The sequence below is a fragment of the Rhyacophila brunnea genome, unplaced genomic scaffold (genome assembly GCF_057557595.1).
Source record: "Rhyacophila brunnea isolate RB1 unplaced genomic scaffold, BYU_Rbru_1.0 scaffold_24, whole genome shotgun sequence".
Classification (NCBI taxonomy): Eukaryota; Metazoa; Arthropoda; class Insecta; order Trichoptera; family Rhyacophilidae; genus Rhyacophila; species Rhyacophila brunnea.
The window spans coordinates 4,404,075-4,423,070 of NW_028232904.1; the positions used below are offsets into that span (position 1 = coordinate 4,404,075).

At 37.7% G+C, this 18,996-nt stretch overlaps 1 protein-coding gene across 1 annotated transcript in view; it reads right to left on the minus strand.

Moving 5' to 3' along the window:
• Window positions 1–283: 283 nt before the first annotated feature.
• Window positions 284–18,996, minus strand: part of LOC147068910 (ATP-binding cassette sub-family C member 4-like) — an 80,829-nt gene continuing 62,116 nt past the window's right edge. The window contains exons 15-23 of the mRNA XM_085951252.1: window positions 17,892–18,122; window positions 15,828–15,934; window positions 9,480–9,603; window positions 8,837–9,007; window positions 7,813–7,940; window positions 5,861–5,983; window positions 4,499–4,621; window positions 1,575–1,735; window positions 284–839 (exon numbers count right to left, since the gene is read on the minus strand). Of these exons, the coding sequence (XP_085807378.1) occupies window positions 404–839; window positions 1,575–1,735; window positions 4,499–4,621; window positions 5,861–5,983; window positions 7,813–7,940; window positions 8,837–9,007; window positions 9,480–9,603; window positions 15,828–15,934; window positions 17,892–18,122 (1,604 nt within the window). The 3' untranslated portion in view covers window positions 284–403. The remainder of the gene's footprint in view (window positions 840–1,574; window positions 1,736–4,498; window positions 4,622–5,860; window positions 5,984–7,812; window positions 7,941–8,836; window positions 9,008–9,479; window positions 9,604–15,827; window positions 15,935–17,891; window positions 18,123–18,996) is intronic.

Here is an 18,996-nt window from a genome sequence, read left to right on the forward strand (position 1 = left end):
TGCAGAATTTAGTCGTATCATCCAAAAACTATTGTGGTTTGTTTTAGGCAGGGTTTAATTGATTTTTAAAAACTATCCAACACCATCTGTAAATGGTAGTCTTAGTTCAATAAAAACAAATTTGTATGACTAACCAAGTTTAATGTGCACTATTTATGGCGGATCTTAACAACCTACCTCCACCCTTTGCTACTGGTATAAATACAGAAATGGCTTGGAGTGGCGGTGTCTCTAAATTGTTCACCTAATTAGTGGACACAGATAAAGAAAATCAGATGTCCGTTTATCCCAAATACAACTGGTTTTAATTAATCCGGGTGATTGGCGATCTACTGTATTTACAATAAATTAAATTAATTAAAAAATCAATTCTTTGTCTAAATTTTACAATACTAACTACAATCTAAGTGTTATTATCAAAATTGTCATCTCCCGACAGATCGTCAGAATTAGGCAAACTTACGTCTGAAGTAATTTCATTACAATTATTTTTCTCTCCTAATTTTAAATCATTAGTATTATCATCAACAATTACCCGATTACTTTCATCGGTAATTTCTAAATCACTATTACAAACCCCTCCTCTACCCTCGAAAGATGTTTTTGCGACTGCCGTGAGCGTTGCGGCCATACTTTTCCCCGTTTCGTGCACCATGCTGTAAAAGTGCGAATCGGGATTCTGGAGTAGCAAGTACGGCTCATTGTATTCCATCACCGATCCTTTGTCCATTACGAGGACGTGGTGCGAGTCCATGATCGTGTTGAGGCGATGGGCTACCGTCAGCACGGTGCAGTGGAAGAATTTCTCGCGGATCGTTTTCTGAATGAAGAAATCAGTTCTGAAAAAGAGCAAAGGTTTTTAGTGAAACTGTAAAACATCATCTTGTCCGAATTCCGTGGACAATAGACCTGACTTCTGCCACCTGTCACATGTGTTTCTCAATTTATCAATATGGTGTAGCCCAGGGGTAGACAACCTTTTTATACCTACCGCCCACTTTTGCATCTCTGTTAGTAGTAAATTTTTCTAACCGCCCACCGGTTCCACAGTAATGGTGATTTATAAAGTAGGGAAGTAACTTTACTTTATATAATTTATAAATCAGAGTTACAGCAAGTTAAAGCATATAACAATAATTACTTACCACTTTTTGCAATTGATTGTGAAATGCGATAAGAGGAAATTAGTCCATCTTCGATCACTGCATGATTTTGAATTTTTTTATATATGTCCTGAAAATCTGGGACGAGGCTCTTTTGTTTGCGGTCGCACTATAGTGCCATTTAGTTTCACTTACGTAACATGAACTAAACTTATACGAGGCTGATACAAATAGTATATTTTCTGAAATTTAAATTGTCACAGGGAATTTTATGAAAACACAATGAAAATATTTTTAAAACCCTTGCCGCTCACCATGAAAGCTGGAACGCCCACTAATGGTCGGTAGGGACCAAGTTGACTACCCCTGGTGTTGCCAGTCACTAAACGGCAGATTTCTATTATCTAACGTCAAACAAGGCTCAACCTCTTCATTACTTAACTATAGTTAATTCAAATGCTTTCCACTTACTGAGGGTCCACATTAGCCGTGGCTTCATCCAGAACGAGGATCCGGTTGTTCCTGAGGATGGCTCTTGCCAAGCAGATGAGCTGCCGCTGGCCCAAGCTGAAGTTTGACCCGCCTTCTGTTACCTTGTGCTCCAGGGTTGATATTGAGTCTTTTAACTCCACCTGATAATAAAAAGATAACAACTAGGTCACGTGGGCTTGCTCATGGTTAATTCTTACCCTTTTTAATCTCAATCATATAACTGAATGTAAGTACAATAGGACCTTGATATAATGGACTAAAACAGGTGAGAGGGTGTCCGTTAAAGGCGAAAGTCCGTTATATAAAAACACAAACAAAATTCTGTTTATTCGTCTTCGGATGATATATCTAGACTCACCCGTTGTAAAGCGACATTAATGTTCAATGAAGACGCGCTTGCTCTCGGTAATCCTCCTTTGAAAAGAGAATCAAGTTTTGTTTTTACTTTTGAAGTCTGCTGTTTTTTATAATCAACTCTAAAATTACGAAAATGCGTGTAATATAATTAAATTTCATTATCCGACGAATAGTCAATAAATGTTATTAGATCGCCGAGATGCGATCTTATCACTGATAACTTTAACTGTTTTTGGACGTGTTGTTTCTTCTTTCTCGCTATCTTCACTTCCATCCTGATTTTCACTTTCTGTCATAATATGATACCCAGAATCACACCCTGAAGCGAGCCCCCAGGTCAGCATCTTTCGTTGGCCCCTCTACCTATCACTAAGATTAAAGGCAGTATGGTGCTCTATAGTAACTTTTTCCAAATGCTGTTTGAGGTATTTAGTATATTTTTTAGCAATTTTTAATATTTTTTCATACATACACTTGAATCATTGAATTGTCAAGTATCAACACACATCAAAAATTGTATCGCATAACTACATGTTTTAAAACCATAATCAACATTAATTAACATTTAAAGTAAATTAGCGCCTTTTTTACTATTACGGTCAATTTGTGATGTGTGCTTATCTCACTTATCTGGTTGACCCACCACGCTGGGCCGTTCTGAGCCTGGGCACCCAGGCCAGGATCATCTTCATTTACTTCTAACCATTGTAAAGTTATTGAATAGATTAATAAATTCATCTACTCACTTAGAATAAACAAATTCAACTGCTGTGCAGCTATGTGAATTAGCGGCCTTCATTGCAAACGTCAGTGCTATGTTCATTCTACGAGTAAGACGGCATTATAACTCGAATTCGAGTGCGAGAGGTATGACAAGATTATCATTCACAGAACATTGTTTACAAGCGGTGACACTTGGATTTAAACATGTATAACATTAACAGGATGGTTTTAACAATTTCACCAGAATTATATCCGAAGTCCGTTATATCGAGGTTCTAATAACTGTACACTCTTTTTACATGTTTACAACTCAATTCCTGTGAGCCAATGGTGCGATTGATCAAAATCCATTCCTCATTGGACATGCTTGATCTAATTCTAAGCTATGACATGTATATTAACATTATGACAGATTAATATATTATATCGCACCCCCGCAACTAAACTGCCACAATCCAAAAAACGTCAAACAGAGAAAATCAGCTTTGAAGTTTTTACCTTTTGCATTTTTTACAATGTTTTTATTAGGTCGTATTCTAATTTGTCCGCTGGTTGTTGATCCAGTACAAATCTTGCAATCGATTTTTAATTAACTACCCGACTAGCTAGACATTTTAAACTTTTATCAGAACCAGATGCCAATGCATTTTTTTAATACTTTTAGCCATCTTTAAGCAGAATTGAATTCATTTTCAGTTAATTCTGTTTTGTATGAAAAGTTATTTCGGAAGAAATCCGTAATCCAATCCACTATTATTGGTTGCTAGGGGTCTGGGGCCTAGCAACTAAATTATTAATATATATGTGCATTACTATGGAAATCAATATGAAATGTCAAAATGACATTTCAGTATTATTTCTATCAAGTAAAAATTTTTTTAATCGTTAAAGCTAGTCAAGTCAAGTTTATATGATTCAACAGAAAATTTAAAAACGTTGTATATAAAAAGTTCTTTTTATCTTGTAACTATGTACTCTGTTTTTTAAATATATTTAGATATTGAATGAATTTTTGACTTGAATTTGATGACTTAGAGATATGAAATTTTCGGTACAATATACTATGAACGATAGACAATGAAACATAGTAATTAACTCAAAACACGTAATTTTGGACTTGTGGCGGTTTAGTTGCGGATGTACGATATATCAAAATCCATTCTTTGAATCGCTAATTCATAATTCTTAATTAATAGGTATTGGTTGAGCTTTTCAAGTGGACTGTAATTATTTTAAGGGAAGATGAGGAGGTCGGATCTAGGGGTGGGGGCGATGGAATAGAGTGCCAGACACTGACTTTTGTGATGATGTATGGTGGCTCTGTGATCTGGTTTCAACTTTCGCTCGCGCGGTATTGTTGTTTTGGGTCACCCGGTTCGTATACTCCCGCACTTTGTGACACAGTTTTATGGATTATATGTGAGGGTGTATGAATGATGATGATAGATTCTGAATGAGTCTGTATCTATTGAGTCAATCACTTAAGCAACGGAAAGTTATTAGAAGCCCGCTATCGAGATGCAACTGAATGTCCTTTGTAACACCGTCTCTCATTACCCGTAATTCCTTATTGATTGTCTGGTGACAATAACACCGGGTATAAGGAGGTGGGTGAGGAGATAAGGAGTGGAATGGGAACATAAATGGCCCAACCAGGTATTATCAGTAAACCAAAAATCTTTTTGTCATCATGATGATTGGAGCATTACCCTTGTTCAGTTAATTAATACTCCAGTAGTTACTAACTACTTATTTTTTATCACCTAAGAGCTTCTAAATAGCACGGCAGTGAAGGTATCTTCAAATGTGATAAATTAACTTACAGCTTCCAGAGCATTCCACAAAGCGGAGTCTTCGTATTTCCCCAACGGGTCCAAATTGTACCTCATGCTGGCCGAGAACAGGACCGGGTCTTGCGGAATGATCGAAATGTTCGATCGTACGTCCTGTAAACATTATGGAAACAACCAAAAAGATATTATTTCAATTGTATATAATATTATCAAATTAATACTATCGACTGAGGGTACTTAATGGAATTTTAATATAAATTGATTTAAGTTTTATACTACTTATTTCATTTGAAGCAGTAAAGAAGTCAGTATAAAAAATATAATACAGTCGAGCTCGGTTATTACGATCACGGATATAGTAAGATCTCGGATGTAACGAGTAAACATTCCGTGGCATTTTAGTTTATGATTTTCTCCATACATTTATTCACTTTTATAACAAGCTCCTTATCGGATATACCGAGCTAAAATACCGTCAAAAATTTTCTTAAAACTGTTAATGTGACGATTGTTTAAAAACAATTTGACCCTGCAATAAAATCCGACCGGACATGATGCCGCCGGGTTCGGATTACGTTTATGACACTAGTTAAGTATCAAAGTACCTACCTAATTGGTGTTTTTGTCGAGAAGATTGATAAAGCATCCACGCATTTGGTTGAAAAAAAAATCCAAGGTTTGTGAAGTAAGTAGGTACTGATACTGCTTAAACCATGGCATCCTCAGTGGATCCAAGGCCATGAGGCCTGAATCATCGTTGGGCGGATTCATGCAGACATGATCAGATCGACTACGATACAGAAGTTTCTAGCCCGTAAGCAATATCGTTATTTGTAAAAATATGTCAAATCATGCATCGAATCAATATGGCGTCACCTGCGCAGTCGAATCTAATTTTGGGGTGCGCAGTGACAGATGGTTCAGCCAGCACGCGCCGACGCATGCGCAAGAGACAGCCCGGTCGCTTCGAGCGAGATTGCGAGGGAGATTGGTTCGTTGATTTTCTCTCGCCTCGCGTCGGCCGCTCAGAACCGACGCACCACCGTGAATTATTTAATTTTTTTAAATATCATGCTTTAGACGCTGTATTGGTTACTGTAAATATATTCCGAAAATAAAAAAGCCCTGTTTCCGCCGTAAATCCGCGTTGTCTAAACTAAATCTAAAAAATTAAGTAGGTACACCGTGACATCTGTTTGAATAATTATGAAATACTAAGCTAATAAACTATTTCTTTTATTTAACTAATAAGACACAAGATTTGAGTATGTAACATTCTATACCTATATTGAATATACATAATTCTACAAAATGATTTTTTCTAGTGTATATGCATGAGATTTTTTTTAAATTATGTGTATACACACACACACACACACAGGGTGACCGTACCTGTAATGCTACATCCTTGGTCTCAACTCCATCGATAGTCAGCGATCCATCTACTTTGGTTAGTCTGAAGAGTGCTGAGATGAGAGAAGATTTACCAGCGCCCGTTCGTCCCACAATACCAATCTGAGAACACATCAAAAAACATTATCGTATCTACTTAATAACACAGTAACATGTTTACGTTATTTTTATTGCTCCAAAATAATACAAATATAACTCGGAGCAATTCCATAAACAAATCGGTTATCTACAATACTTTTGATACACCCCTGTTACAGGCGGGCTTCTCCCGGTGTAAAATAATCATTTAGTAGTCATAAGTCGAAACGTAACCCTGACCTCTAGAAACGGCTTCATAAAACATCTAATCTGATTCCTTGCTCAACTACGTAATTTTTCTTATTCATAAGTAAAGGCCTTCGTCCGATGTGTGAAAATCACATATTGGGCGGAGGTGTAATTAAGATAAATTTAATTTAATTTAAAAAGTATAAATGATGATGGATGAAAGAGATAATTTTAAGATTAAATATAAGTACTTATTCAAATATAATAAATTTTGCCGCGCTTGCCGGCAACGTTCAAATTTCCACGCGCCTGCGCCGGGGTGGTCCTCGTGATTCGTGATTCGAGCATCACGCGATAAAATTTGGCCAATCACGAGAGTCCTTTTTGCTGGAGGCGTGGGTATGCGAAATTTGAAAAAGAGAAAAGAGTTAGTGAGCGTCTCTTTTCCAACATGTACGGACCTGCGAAACTTATTGTTAAAACAAAATATGTAAACGTGTAAAGAAAATGTAAAATATAAGAAGATTACCAAGTTACGCACGAGACAGACGTGGTTTCATTTAATTTCTCCTTAATTTAAAAAATATCTTTTTTTTGTGAATCCGGGGTTCGATGGACACCTGAGCTAGCCGCTGGAACCCCGGGTATCTCACTTTCCACAGTGTGTACTTTTTTCTTCTTTCATTGACGTTTGAGGCTAGTTGCAGAGGCCGTTATCAAGAGATATGCATTATGATGAAGTGTAGTGTAGGTGGATGAATACAAACGTTGCTTTAGGAATGCCAACATGAATCCGATTAGCTAGAGCAAACATTGCTCAGAGTAATGTGTCAATCGTTACGACCAGAGATACTATGGTGAGAGATACGGTGTCGAGTTTACCAACTGAAGCATACATCATGCGCTTGAAAAAGCATTTAAAATGTCATAACAGAAATAACGTATATCGCTGCGATTACATTATGATCACGTCACAGTGACAAATTTAGTCTATGGTTTTGTCATTCCAGAGAATCTTTTGAATGATCGCTATCTCTATAAATTCAATAATGGAAAGTGCCAACTCTAATTTATTAGTATTTTGAATTATTATTCATTATTCATGGAAATTTCAATTAAAATTGCTCGCGATACTGCATCCATAGATAATATTTTGAACAGAACCTAACCAGCAGACCATAGATAATAGACGTAAGCACAAGGCATAGATAATAATTTTATAGAAAATTTGAAGTGAAAACCACTATAAACAAAGAACGCGCAATTTTGATGTGAGTAGTGTGTAGGCCTGCAGAATGTAGAAAGAAACATTCACCGACTAATGCGATTCATGATGTAGCGCGATACGCGTGAGAAGACCTCATTGGAGTTCTGGCGATTTCTGTCAATGTTCGTTTAAAGGTTCAGAATGCGCTACGAGATGGGAGCATCAGTTTGATAACATTTTAAATACTCAGATAAACACATCTTTTTCTCGTAGCGGTAGCTTACTGTGACAGCGTGTGACAGCATATAACGTGATGATAATGTATTCGAGCCTTAAGCCTCTTTCTACTTATAGACCAAATTCTTTGGTTGAAATACTTTTTCAAGTTTTTGAACCTCATGCGCATCACTGGTTAGTTATTTGTATTCAATATTCTATTACAAATTGTATAGCTCACCTTCCATCCACTTTTGACACTGAAGCAGAGATCCTTGAGCACAGGAGGTTCGTCCGGCGAATATGAGAGGCTGACATTTGTGAATTGTACGGAGCCTTTCGATGGCCATTGTGAAGGCGTGGCAATTGCTAGAAACAACAATAATTACATTAGGCAATTTAATTCGATGTAATTGGAAAGTATTAAAGGAAAAGAAACTGGAAAATAGTTTGTAAGCAGTGGTGGGCGAACTAACATCATACAAGTGTAGTGCGCTGCTTGAATTTCCTTAAAACATCACTCAATATTATCACTCACTTATATTTTTGATTACAAGATTGGTCAGTAGATCACAGTGCAGGCACGTCACTTGCATGCCTTTACCATGACATTTATAATTGACCAGCCAATATCCGAGGAAGCTACTCACTTCTTTTATGCAGACGACTTAGTAATTGAAGCTCTTTTGATAAAATCGAGAAAAGATTAAGCTGTGCATTAGGAACACTGGATGAATATAATACTTTCAATGCACTGCGGCCCAACCCTCACCCAAAACTGTAGTTAGTAGTTCCTTTCAACTTAACAACAGACTTGTGAGAAAGGAAATGAATGTTGCAGTAGCGAAGGGTGGAGGTAGGCTGTTAAGACCCGCCATAAATAGTGCACATTAAACTTTGTTAGTCATACGTTTTTGTTTTTATTGAACTTAAGACTACATTTTACAGATGGTATTGGTTAGTTTTTAAAAATTAATTAAAACCTGCCTTAACCAAACCATAATAGTTTTTGTATATTTTGGGCGATACGAAAAAATTGTGCACACTTTTTCATTCATACTTATTAGTTTTCGTTGTATTAAGAATCCATCGTCGCGTAAATTTTTCATTGCATCTTTCTGTTTATTCGTTGAGTATTTTTTTTTCTGAAAAGGATGCAATGAACCAAATAAGTTTAGGAATCTCTGCTCTAATGCAAGCTTTTTAAGGTTTTTGATGTGGACATTGTATGGTCAAGATAGTAATAAGAATTTCTTCCAGCCTACCTCCTTTCTCTAGTCCTTCTTCTTTGGGCAAGGTGGTATACTGTAGGACTCTCTCCACGTTTGTCATCTGCGAGATAACCTCAGCGACCTGGCGCACTCCAAACTGAAGCATTCCCATTAGTATGAGCGTTTGAGACACGGCCAGGCCTACGTCGCCTGAATATACTGTGCCTATAAAACAATAAAATTTATTTATTTACACGAATCGAACATTACACATAATTATTTAGATTTATTAGGAAAAACATTAGATTCATTTAGGTACTTTAAATGTTTTTCTTAAAGTTTAAATATTGAAATATTGTAAAATATAATATTTATAACAATGTGTCGTAAGACCCTATGTATATTGTTAGTCATAAAGAAAAATTGTTGTCTTGTGGTGGCAGACAGACCATATACCTCGTTTACCCGTGCATGGATTTACTGCTGACGGTATCTATTATCGTGTCCATAACAAGAAAATGCACGTGTAAACACATAGTATCGTGCAAGTTGCAAGATTGCATGCATAGATCAAAAAAATTCAGAAACTTCTGAATTTTCACGTTACAGTTGGACTTTTAGTAAAGTTACGGCGCCTTAGGCACTGGATCATGAGAGCAGCGATAACGTGTAGTCTTTTACTGTGATAGCTATTTACCTTCTTTAGCGCAGATAAATGAAAAGCAGACGCAGGCCAGGAACAGAATGCAGACCATGTCCAGCCAGAATCCAAGGGTACCACTGTTGGCTAAGTATTGATACCATGCCACCGTGTGAGTGTCCTGTTGTAAAAACAAATATTTATCAATGAACAAGTTATGAATGACAGTTAAAAAAATGTATACCTATTGATACCAGATGAAAATCTCCCACAGGAGACTACCTCAAAGGGCGGACCGAACCATCATATTTCCCAAAATACCACAGCCTACGTCCAGTCTTCGCGGTGATCGCAACCCTCGGCCGAGCGGAACCCGTCTCCTTGAAATTCAAATTCGTCAAACTCCCGCCAAAACAGACGCGGTCTATCAAAAACGGCCGCTCGCGCCGCCACTAGTCAATCCGTCGCAGTGCTGCCAACCGTACTATAATTATAGTATTTGTACTATAATTTTGGTCCGCGTACTATGTACGATATAAAATAGGTATAGTACGCCCAAAATACTATAATTTTGAAAATCGTACTATAATTTTATATAAAAGTACTATAATTCTGCATTTGCCATTTCGCAATCGAGTGGTCTTCGAAAATTTGGAAATCTGCGGCCCGCGGCGAAATATTTTTCCCAAAAAAAAACAAGCCGACCACGAAAAATCGGGAACCTGCGGCCCGCGACGAAATATTTTTCCTAAAAAAAACAAGCCGACTATGAAAAATCGGGAAAATTTTCATTTTCAACAGATGACAACGCGTACTATATTTTATCTCCAAATACTATAATTTTGGAGGCTCTGTACTATAATTCCTCTTTCAAAATATGGCAACACTGACGCCGCCTGTCAGTTGAACGCGCGCAAAAAGCTCTCTCTTACATCAACCGCCGAACCAACAGCATCGACCGCAAAATCTCTTCTCGCCTTCGCTCGCCTCGGACGCGAAGCCAAGCCAGCATTCCGGACAGCCCGCCAAAAAGACCACATCTGACATCGGCAGATCGCCACGCCGCAAGCACTGACTCGCCTCGGATGCCAAGCATCAATCAGCAGCCCAGCCGCGACACCACGTTGCAGCCCGCCAATTACCAACCGACCGCCATGACAATAACATGTAACGACCAATAAACCAGCCTTGTCAAAATACCCCGTGCGTTTCTGTCCCCCACCCCCGCTTTGAACTTGACGTTATCACGGCCTGCTATCTCTGCTTCACACGCGGAAGGCCGGTGATAAGTGATCGCCCCTCAACGTGGGGCTTGTGGGCAGAATTGTGTCCACCGGAGCCAGCATCGACCCTGAGATACGCCAGCAGAGTGAGTACAACTGTGAACTTCCTCAAACAGTGACATTTGCGAGTACTCACTCTACCGGGGGAGAAACACACGGCCGGTATTTAAAACGTCAAATTGACCTTGTTTCGCGCGTGCAATCGCGACATCGAGACACGCGGCGATGCGTTTCTCGCAGCGGAAATGACGCACGAGATCGCGCGGAACGTACTCCCGCGAGTTCATTCGATGTAGAAAGCATAGCCAGACAATGCTGGGGGCCGCGCAAAAGCCGCGTGGTCTCGAACCCTGGACATCAGCACCCCAGTGACGCCTGACAGCCAGCATAGCAAGACAATGCTGGGGGCCGCGCAAAAGCCGCGTGGTCCCTAACACTGGACATCAGCGCCCGACAACAGCATCATCGACATCGGCTCCATCCCAAGACGTGACGCCGCCATCGATCAACAGCACAGCAATGTTCCTCCGACCAGCTGCATCAACCGTCGACCCTGGCCTCCGGAAGGATACATCCGATGCCGCGACCACCGGCGTCTCGACATCACACCTCAACCATCAACAGCACAGCAACGTTCCTCCGACCAGCTGCATCAACCGTCGACCCTGGCCTCCGGAAGGATACATCCGATGCTGCGACCACCGGCGTCTCGACATCACACCTCAAACATCAACAGCACAGCAACGTTCCTCCGACCAGCTGCATCAACCGTCGACCCTGGCCTCCGGTAGGATACATCCGATGCCGCGACCACCGGCGTCTCGACATCACACCTCAAACATCAACAGCACAGCGATGTTCCTCCGACCAGCTGCATCAACCGTCGACCCTGGCCTCCGGTAGGATACATCCGATGCCGCGACCACCTGCGTCTCGACATCACACCTCACACATCAACAGCACAGCAATGTTCCTCCGACCAGCTGCATCATCCGTCGACCCTGGCCCACGGAAGGATACATCACACTCGCCTGACTAACACGAAGCAAACCACGACACCTATGGCCAAACTGCTTCGACTCCTTGGACGTGCGAGAAGATGACACTCAGAACTCAAGGTCCCACTTCCAACGCCAAACCCCATCACCAGACGTCCATTCTTGGAGCCGGCGCCATCACGGAGTGTCCCGGCACGACGCCTGGCGCATCCGTGAAAACCTCACGAGGAAGCTGAGATTGGTGCCCTGGTCTCTAGTCACACAACCGCGGTGACTAGTAGGCGCAACAGGTCCCACCTCACTCTTCGACGGCCCAAGGATGCGACGAGCTGGCCGATCCGAGGGAACCACCATGTGGAAGTGGAGCCGCACAGAGGTGAACTGGCCCCCAAGGACAAGCGACGGTAGGCTGATGGAAAAGACGACGGTTCGGTCGTTTCCCGGAGAGGTCGTTTGATACCAGATGAAAGTCTCCCACAGGAGACTACCTCAAAGGGCGGACCGAACCATCATATTTCCCAAAATACCACAGCTTCACACGCGGAAGGCCGGTGATACTATTATCTAAACTTTGCAATTGGTATTAAGAGCCGAAACGAATTATCTCTCATACAAGTATACGCACCCACAGAAATAGCGAAAGAAGAAGAAATTGGTATTTTTTATACAAATGTAAACAAAGCTATTAACCAAGTATATAAAACTTTTATAATAATGGGCAACCTAAATGCAAAAATAGGCCAACCCAGACAAGACAAATACTTAGCTACGAAATCCAACGGGTATGGAGAAAGAAACCAGAGAGGCCAGAGATTAACACTTTGGAGGAGGCCTTCACCCGAAGAGGGGTTCTTACAAACCAAACAAACTAATTACATACCATTGTTCAATTTATAAACATTATCTAACAGTATTATATACAAAAATATAAAAAAAAATAATAATAATTAATATCATATAGACTAGAAAATAAGTAGATAATACAACCATAGATAGATATATATACATAATAGATATATTCATAGGTTATATATATATATTCATTAGATATAGTCATTTAACTGTCATTTACTTTTGTTTGTAAGAAATAAAAAGACTTTTTTATTTTATTTTTATTTATTAAGAGCCGACATTACCTGTCAAGGTAAAAAATTAAGAATTTGAAGTATCTTAGATGGTTAGTCCGAATGATCTATTGACAGGATGCATAGTATGTCAGATTAATAAGATAGAAATGTAAAAATCATCCCTTTGGACCAGGATTTTGAAGCAGGGTACTATTGGGGGTGTAGTTGTTCTGTCGAGACAACAACCCCGCTAATATAATATTATGTCCAGACTGGTTGCGTTTAATTGTGGAAATATGATATTTCAACAATTATTCAACGAATAAGACACAAGATTTGAGAATGTAATTCTATATCGACTGTGTATAGGAAAAAGGGTGTAACCCACACAGATCAAATTTTACAGGAGAAGCAAAAAACGTTTTTTGAGTGATTTTGGTTCAATATTAATAAAAAAAAAAATAGGGACAGACATTGGGTACATGATGATTGATGATTTGATGTAAAATCTTTTCGATCTACTAATAATTAAAAGAAGTTATTACAGAAAAAAACATTAAAATTGAGGGTAAATGCTCTTTTCCTTAAAGTAAAACTTAATTAAAGCTCAATTAAAACCTGAATTTAGATAATAAATCGGCATTTGTGGCTTACTTCCTTTTTACAGAACGTGTATTTAGTTGTATACATTGTTAATATCTAATAAAAGCACTATTAGAAAAATCGAGGGTTACGCCCTTTTTCCTAAACACAGTCGATATATTGAATATACATAATTTGATAACATCTCATTCATATACACATTAGAAAGTTGATAGCTAACATAACGCAATTCGATAAACATTTCATGTGTAACAACTAGGGATTGCAATACCGAATGAAAATGTCAATACCGGTTTTTCGATATTTCTTATTGAATACCGGTATTTCTTAAACATTGAAAAAAACAGAAGTAGTATAGTAGGATAGAATCAATAAATATAGCTATTAAAATCTTTTAAAAATATTATTTTATAGCAAAAACCTACATACCTACATTTATTATGTTGACATTTAAAAATATGTATTGATCATAATTGTAGAACTAGTGATTTTTTACAAATAATTTGAATATATTGATAATTTTAACTAAAGCCCTCAAAAGTTCATCAAGTGCAAATAAGTCCCCGCCGCAGACTTTACTCCCTACTTTAATTATAGTTTGTCAATTTATGGCTACGGCCGTATGTTGTAGCTTAACCACTGGGGAATGACAAAAGAAATGGCGTATTTCAAAAAAATACTACCTTATTCTTAGGTCAATAATTATTATAAAGCAATCATTATTCATAAGATGTTTATCACACTTGAATGGTCAAAGACATAGCTTATAATAAATATCTTTAGAATCATCTTCAAATGTGTTAATCTTGCCGATTTTTTGAATAATAAAATGCCTAATTCTTGTCAAATTTGGGATCACAGAGATTATCAATATAATTTGTTATCGTGAATATTTTACAAAAATTATCTCGTAATAAATTATACTAATGGTTTTATAAATGCGTTTAAAAATTAATAAATGTAAAAAATCTTAACACCACTGCACAGTTTTGTACCGAAATATGACTATATTCTAAAACATTAGAGCGAGAGGTTTAAAAGAATACTATTTTATGTAACAAAAATACTTTATGCAGTCATCAAATGTTTAAAATAACTATAAAGGATAATAAGGCTTCAAAATTATATAAATAGATTATCTACAACGCTTAAGGAGTGTCCAGGATCATGGTTTGAAAATACAATAAAAACTCAATTTTGACCTACGACGAGCACGTGGGCCGATAACTTCAATAATTCATTTTCAAAAACGTAAACGAGTGTGCTTTCTTAATACCGAAAATTCCGGTATTTTGGATTTTTAAAACCGGTATTTCAGTATTGATAAATCCTGGAATACCAGTTTTGAAATACCGGTACTGCAATCCCTAGTAACAACTACTAGTTTAAATCGTCGTAGTTAAGTAAGATGCTCGTAGCTTCATTGGAAAAGCATACTGGCGCGAATCCAGCACATACCGGTTCAAGTCCCTTCGGGTGTCATACTTTTTTCTACAAAATGATCTTTTCTAGTGTGTATATTGATACCAGATGAAGGTCTCCCACCTTAAAGAGAATGAAGAGAATGACCGAACAATCGACTGTCCCAGAACCCACAGCCGGCATGTTTGATGGTTTATATTTTGTATAATTCACAATTACATTTCTGGTGAATATTACACAGCAGTAGCAAAGGGTGGAGGTTGGCTGTTAAGATCCGCCATAAAAAGTGCACATTATACTTTGTTAGTCATAATATCTATTTGTTTTTATTGAACTAAGACTACGATTTATGGATGGTATTGATTAGTTTTTAAAAATCAATTTAACCCTGCCTAACCAAACCATAATAGTTTTGGTATACTTTAGTTAGACGATATGACAAAATTGTGCATACTTTTTCATTCATACTTATTTGTTTTCGTTGGATTAGGAATACATATTACACATATTGTTGTTCATTTTTTTAAATTCATTAAGGTGATACATCAGTGAAATGGAAAATAATTTTCAACTGTAGGCGCGACGAAATTTTGGACTCGCTGCCATTCGGAGAGAGAACGTCGAGCTGGAAACACGTCAATTTGTTTCGTGATGGCGACGGGTGTATTAATTCTTAAATCGTGTAAAGATAACTAAAAACGTTACCCATTTACTTTAAAAAGAAAATATGTCAATGAATATATTATTATTGTTACTGATAGAACAATAAACAGAACATTAAATGGACACATGTTGGATTTATATGACGAATTATATTTCGTTTGACATGCGTCATTTGCACCCGCGACCCGCAATCAGCGCATCGAATAGCCACGATCTTTTTAGACCGTGCCTCAACTGAGGTATAGCCTTAAGCCCTGCCTAACCATACCATAAAACCATATTCTAAAAATACAGTCCAAATTTTTAATATTAGAGAATTATGGAAAATATGATAAGTCAGGTAATAAATTATGTTATCAATATATTTACCTGTCGAGAATCAAACTCTTTGATGAGGCGAGTCTGCGAATGCGTTGCTCGGATTGTAGTGATGCCACTCAACGCAGCTGTCACATGAGAGAATACCGGACTTCGATCTGAATAAAACAATCATGTTTAAATATTGACATGTTTCTTAACACCAAGGACTAATATCATAACTAGGCTTACCAAACGTCTATAAATTCGGATCGTTAATTTTTACGTAACATATTGTGTTGTGCATATCTTAGCCCAGTCGCACATTGAAAATCGTCTTGATTGAGATATGGTCATAAATCAAAACTGGGTGCAACATGGAACATTCTAATGTGCGCATAGGCGATGGAATGTCAGGACAGTGACATCGTCGGAGTGCGTCATTGCAGGATTATACACGTCAATGGCGAAGGATGTTAAGATCCAACATAAATAGAGCACACTAAACTTTATCAGTGAAACGTATTTGTTTTCACTAAACTAAGACTACAATGTGTGTATAGTGTTTGTTAGTGTTTAAAATTCAATTAAACCCTGCCTAATCCAAGCCATAGTAGATAATAGTCAAAAAATATTCATTTATCTATAAAATATCTAAAATTATGCCATTAAACCATTCATAATTTTGAAATTTAAAAAAAGGATGTCAAGTTATACACATTTATATTTTTATAAAAATCGATGTTTGTTAAAATGAATATATAAAATAATAAAACCATGAATGAAGTCAAAAATCTCTTAAGGTCAGCATAGAAAACTTAAACTAAATTTAAATAATAAATATGACTATAAAATATATGTAATTATAAGATGGGATCCTGTGACAAATTCACATTTTATAACAGTTTTTACAATTTAAGTTTATCTTTGACTTAAAATAAAAAATATTTGTCTTTTTAATGTTTTCACATACATATTTATTAATTAATACAGTTTAAATTACAAATTATCAACAAATGTCTCAAATTGCAAGCTTCGTATTTTTCCGCTAGGTGCCTCTGGTAGGTAAAGACATCACCTTAAAACCTAAGAATTTATTTATGTTACAAATTTTAATATTGTATGCCAAATAAGATGTTTAGTGTGCACTATTCGTGACGAATCTTAACAGCCTACCTCCACTTTATTTTACAATTTTTAATATTGTATGCCAAATAAGATGTTTAGTGTGCACTATTTATGTCTACCTATCAGCCTACCTCCACCCCTCGCCACTGATACCGTGCGCTGCATGTTGAGTGAAATTTGTTGCATGCAAAATCAGCTGTTATTTTTAAACTACAAGGTTACAATCATGGCCCCCACAAAGGGGGGGCTGACAGGGCTCTAGCCTGGAGTCCCGGGATCTTTGACGGGTTCCCTACCTATCGCTATAGATAGAGGCAGTGTGACACTCTACAGTAGCGTTTTCCAAATAGTGTACATACACTGATACCCTGCGCTGCATGTTGGGTGAAATTTGTTGAATGCAAAATCAACTGTTATTTTTAAACTACAAGGTTACAATCATGGCCCCTACTAAGGGGGAGCTGACAGGGCTCTAGCCTGGCGTGGCGAATCGACCAGATAAATGATTTAAACACTCATCACAAATTCTCACGAATAGTGATATATTCAATAATGTTATTGTTTAAAATTATGTGGTTGTACGATAGAATTTTAATTGTGTATCGATACTCGACAACTCCATAATTCAAATAGATGTATTATAATATAAAAAAAACACTAAAAATATATACATTAATTTTACCGGGTACACTATTTGGAAAACGCTACTGTAGAGTGTCACACTGCCTCTATCTATAGCGATAGGTAGGGACCCGTCAAAGATCCCGGGACCCCAGGCTAGAGTCCTGTCAGCCCCCCCTTTTTGGGGGCCATGACTGGACCTCGTGAAAGATAGGGGCCGTTGGTAAAGATTTTTGTTGCCGAAAACATAACATAACAACGCCAACAAAATCACATTGACCTATTCGACGTTTTGCAATTGAGATGAGTTTAGATGTGCGAGCTGGCTTAGTGTCAGCGGCAAGTTGTGAATATAAGGATTATTTGCTAATAGCAAAGATGACTTACACACACTCTCCAATCGTTTGACGTCTTGAGCAGTGTTTAGATAGAATGAGAGCGCGAAGTAAAAGATAACCATAATGACAGCGATGGGCACGAGAAGCATCGGATTGCTGACAGCCACCAGACCGATGATACTGAAGAATACCAGCCATATCTGCAGCACCTCGATCCACGCCTTTGGAAGCATTTCGTCGACAGTTCCCATGTCTTTCGAGAAGCGGTTCAGGATCCTACCTGATAAACAAAACAAATGTGATTTACAAAAGGTTTTTGTGATTTAAAAATGTAATTGTTTGTACCAATAAATTTTTTCTCATGAATGCTTCATGGATGTAAAAAAAATGGTCTGTGGCACAATTTACCTTCATGTTGTGGGTGTCTTACAGATCTCCAGGCAGAGTGTAAAGCTTAAGCTACCATCTAAGTTTGTTTTAATACCCTAAAACTAGGTTACTTTGTAAAAACTAGTATTAAGTATGTCTATCAAATCAATCTCAAACCAATTGCTATCGGCATATTCTGTGGTCAGTGAACTCGGTTGAGCAAACCGCCTCAACTATGACATGCACCCACAGGTCATTCGTCCCAAACCAACTTGGTGTTTCCTTTGTCTCAGATCACTATAAAAGCCAAGGGGAGGAAAGATCAAATAACAAGTATTAACGCCGTTCTAACTTACAGTCGCATCCACGATCTCAGGATTGGTTATTTTCTCGCAACACATCTACGTAATTATTAATTGTAAAATTCATTAATCTCATTGTACGAGCCTGTATTAACGATTGTATCTTTTTGTGGTTAAGGGAATAAAACTGGGTCTACTTTATCATGCACAAATCCTCATTGGAACCTACCTACCCCATCTCACACATCCCTTACCTCAATGTTATTAACCACTTCCCAGTTATATTTTGGTGAGAAATAGTGTCTAAAAATTGTCAGATATTAAACAATTTATTAAAAATTTTATTTTTACGTTTGTTTTACTTTTTTTCACATTAAATTAACACTTTTTTACAATATTTAAAATTTTATGAAAAATGTCAAATTTTTTGAATGTTTTTCTACATTTTATCACAACAGGTAGGTTTATGTTTTAAATTTTACG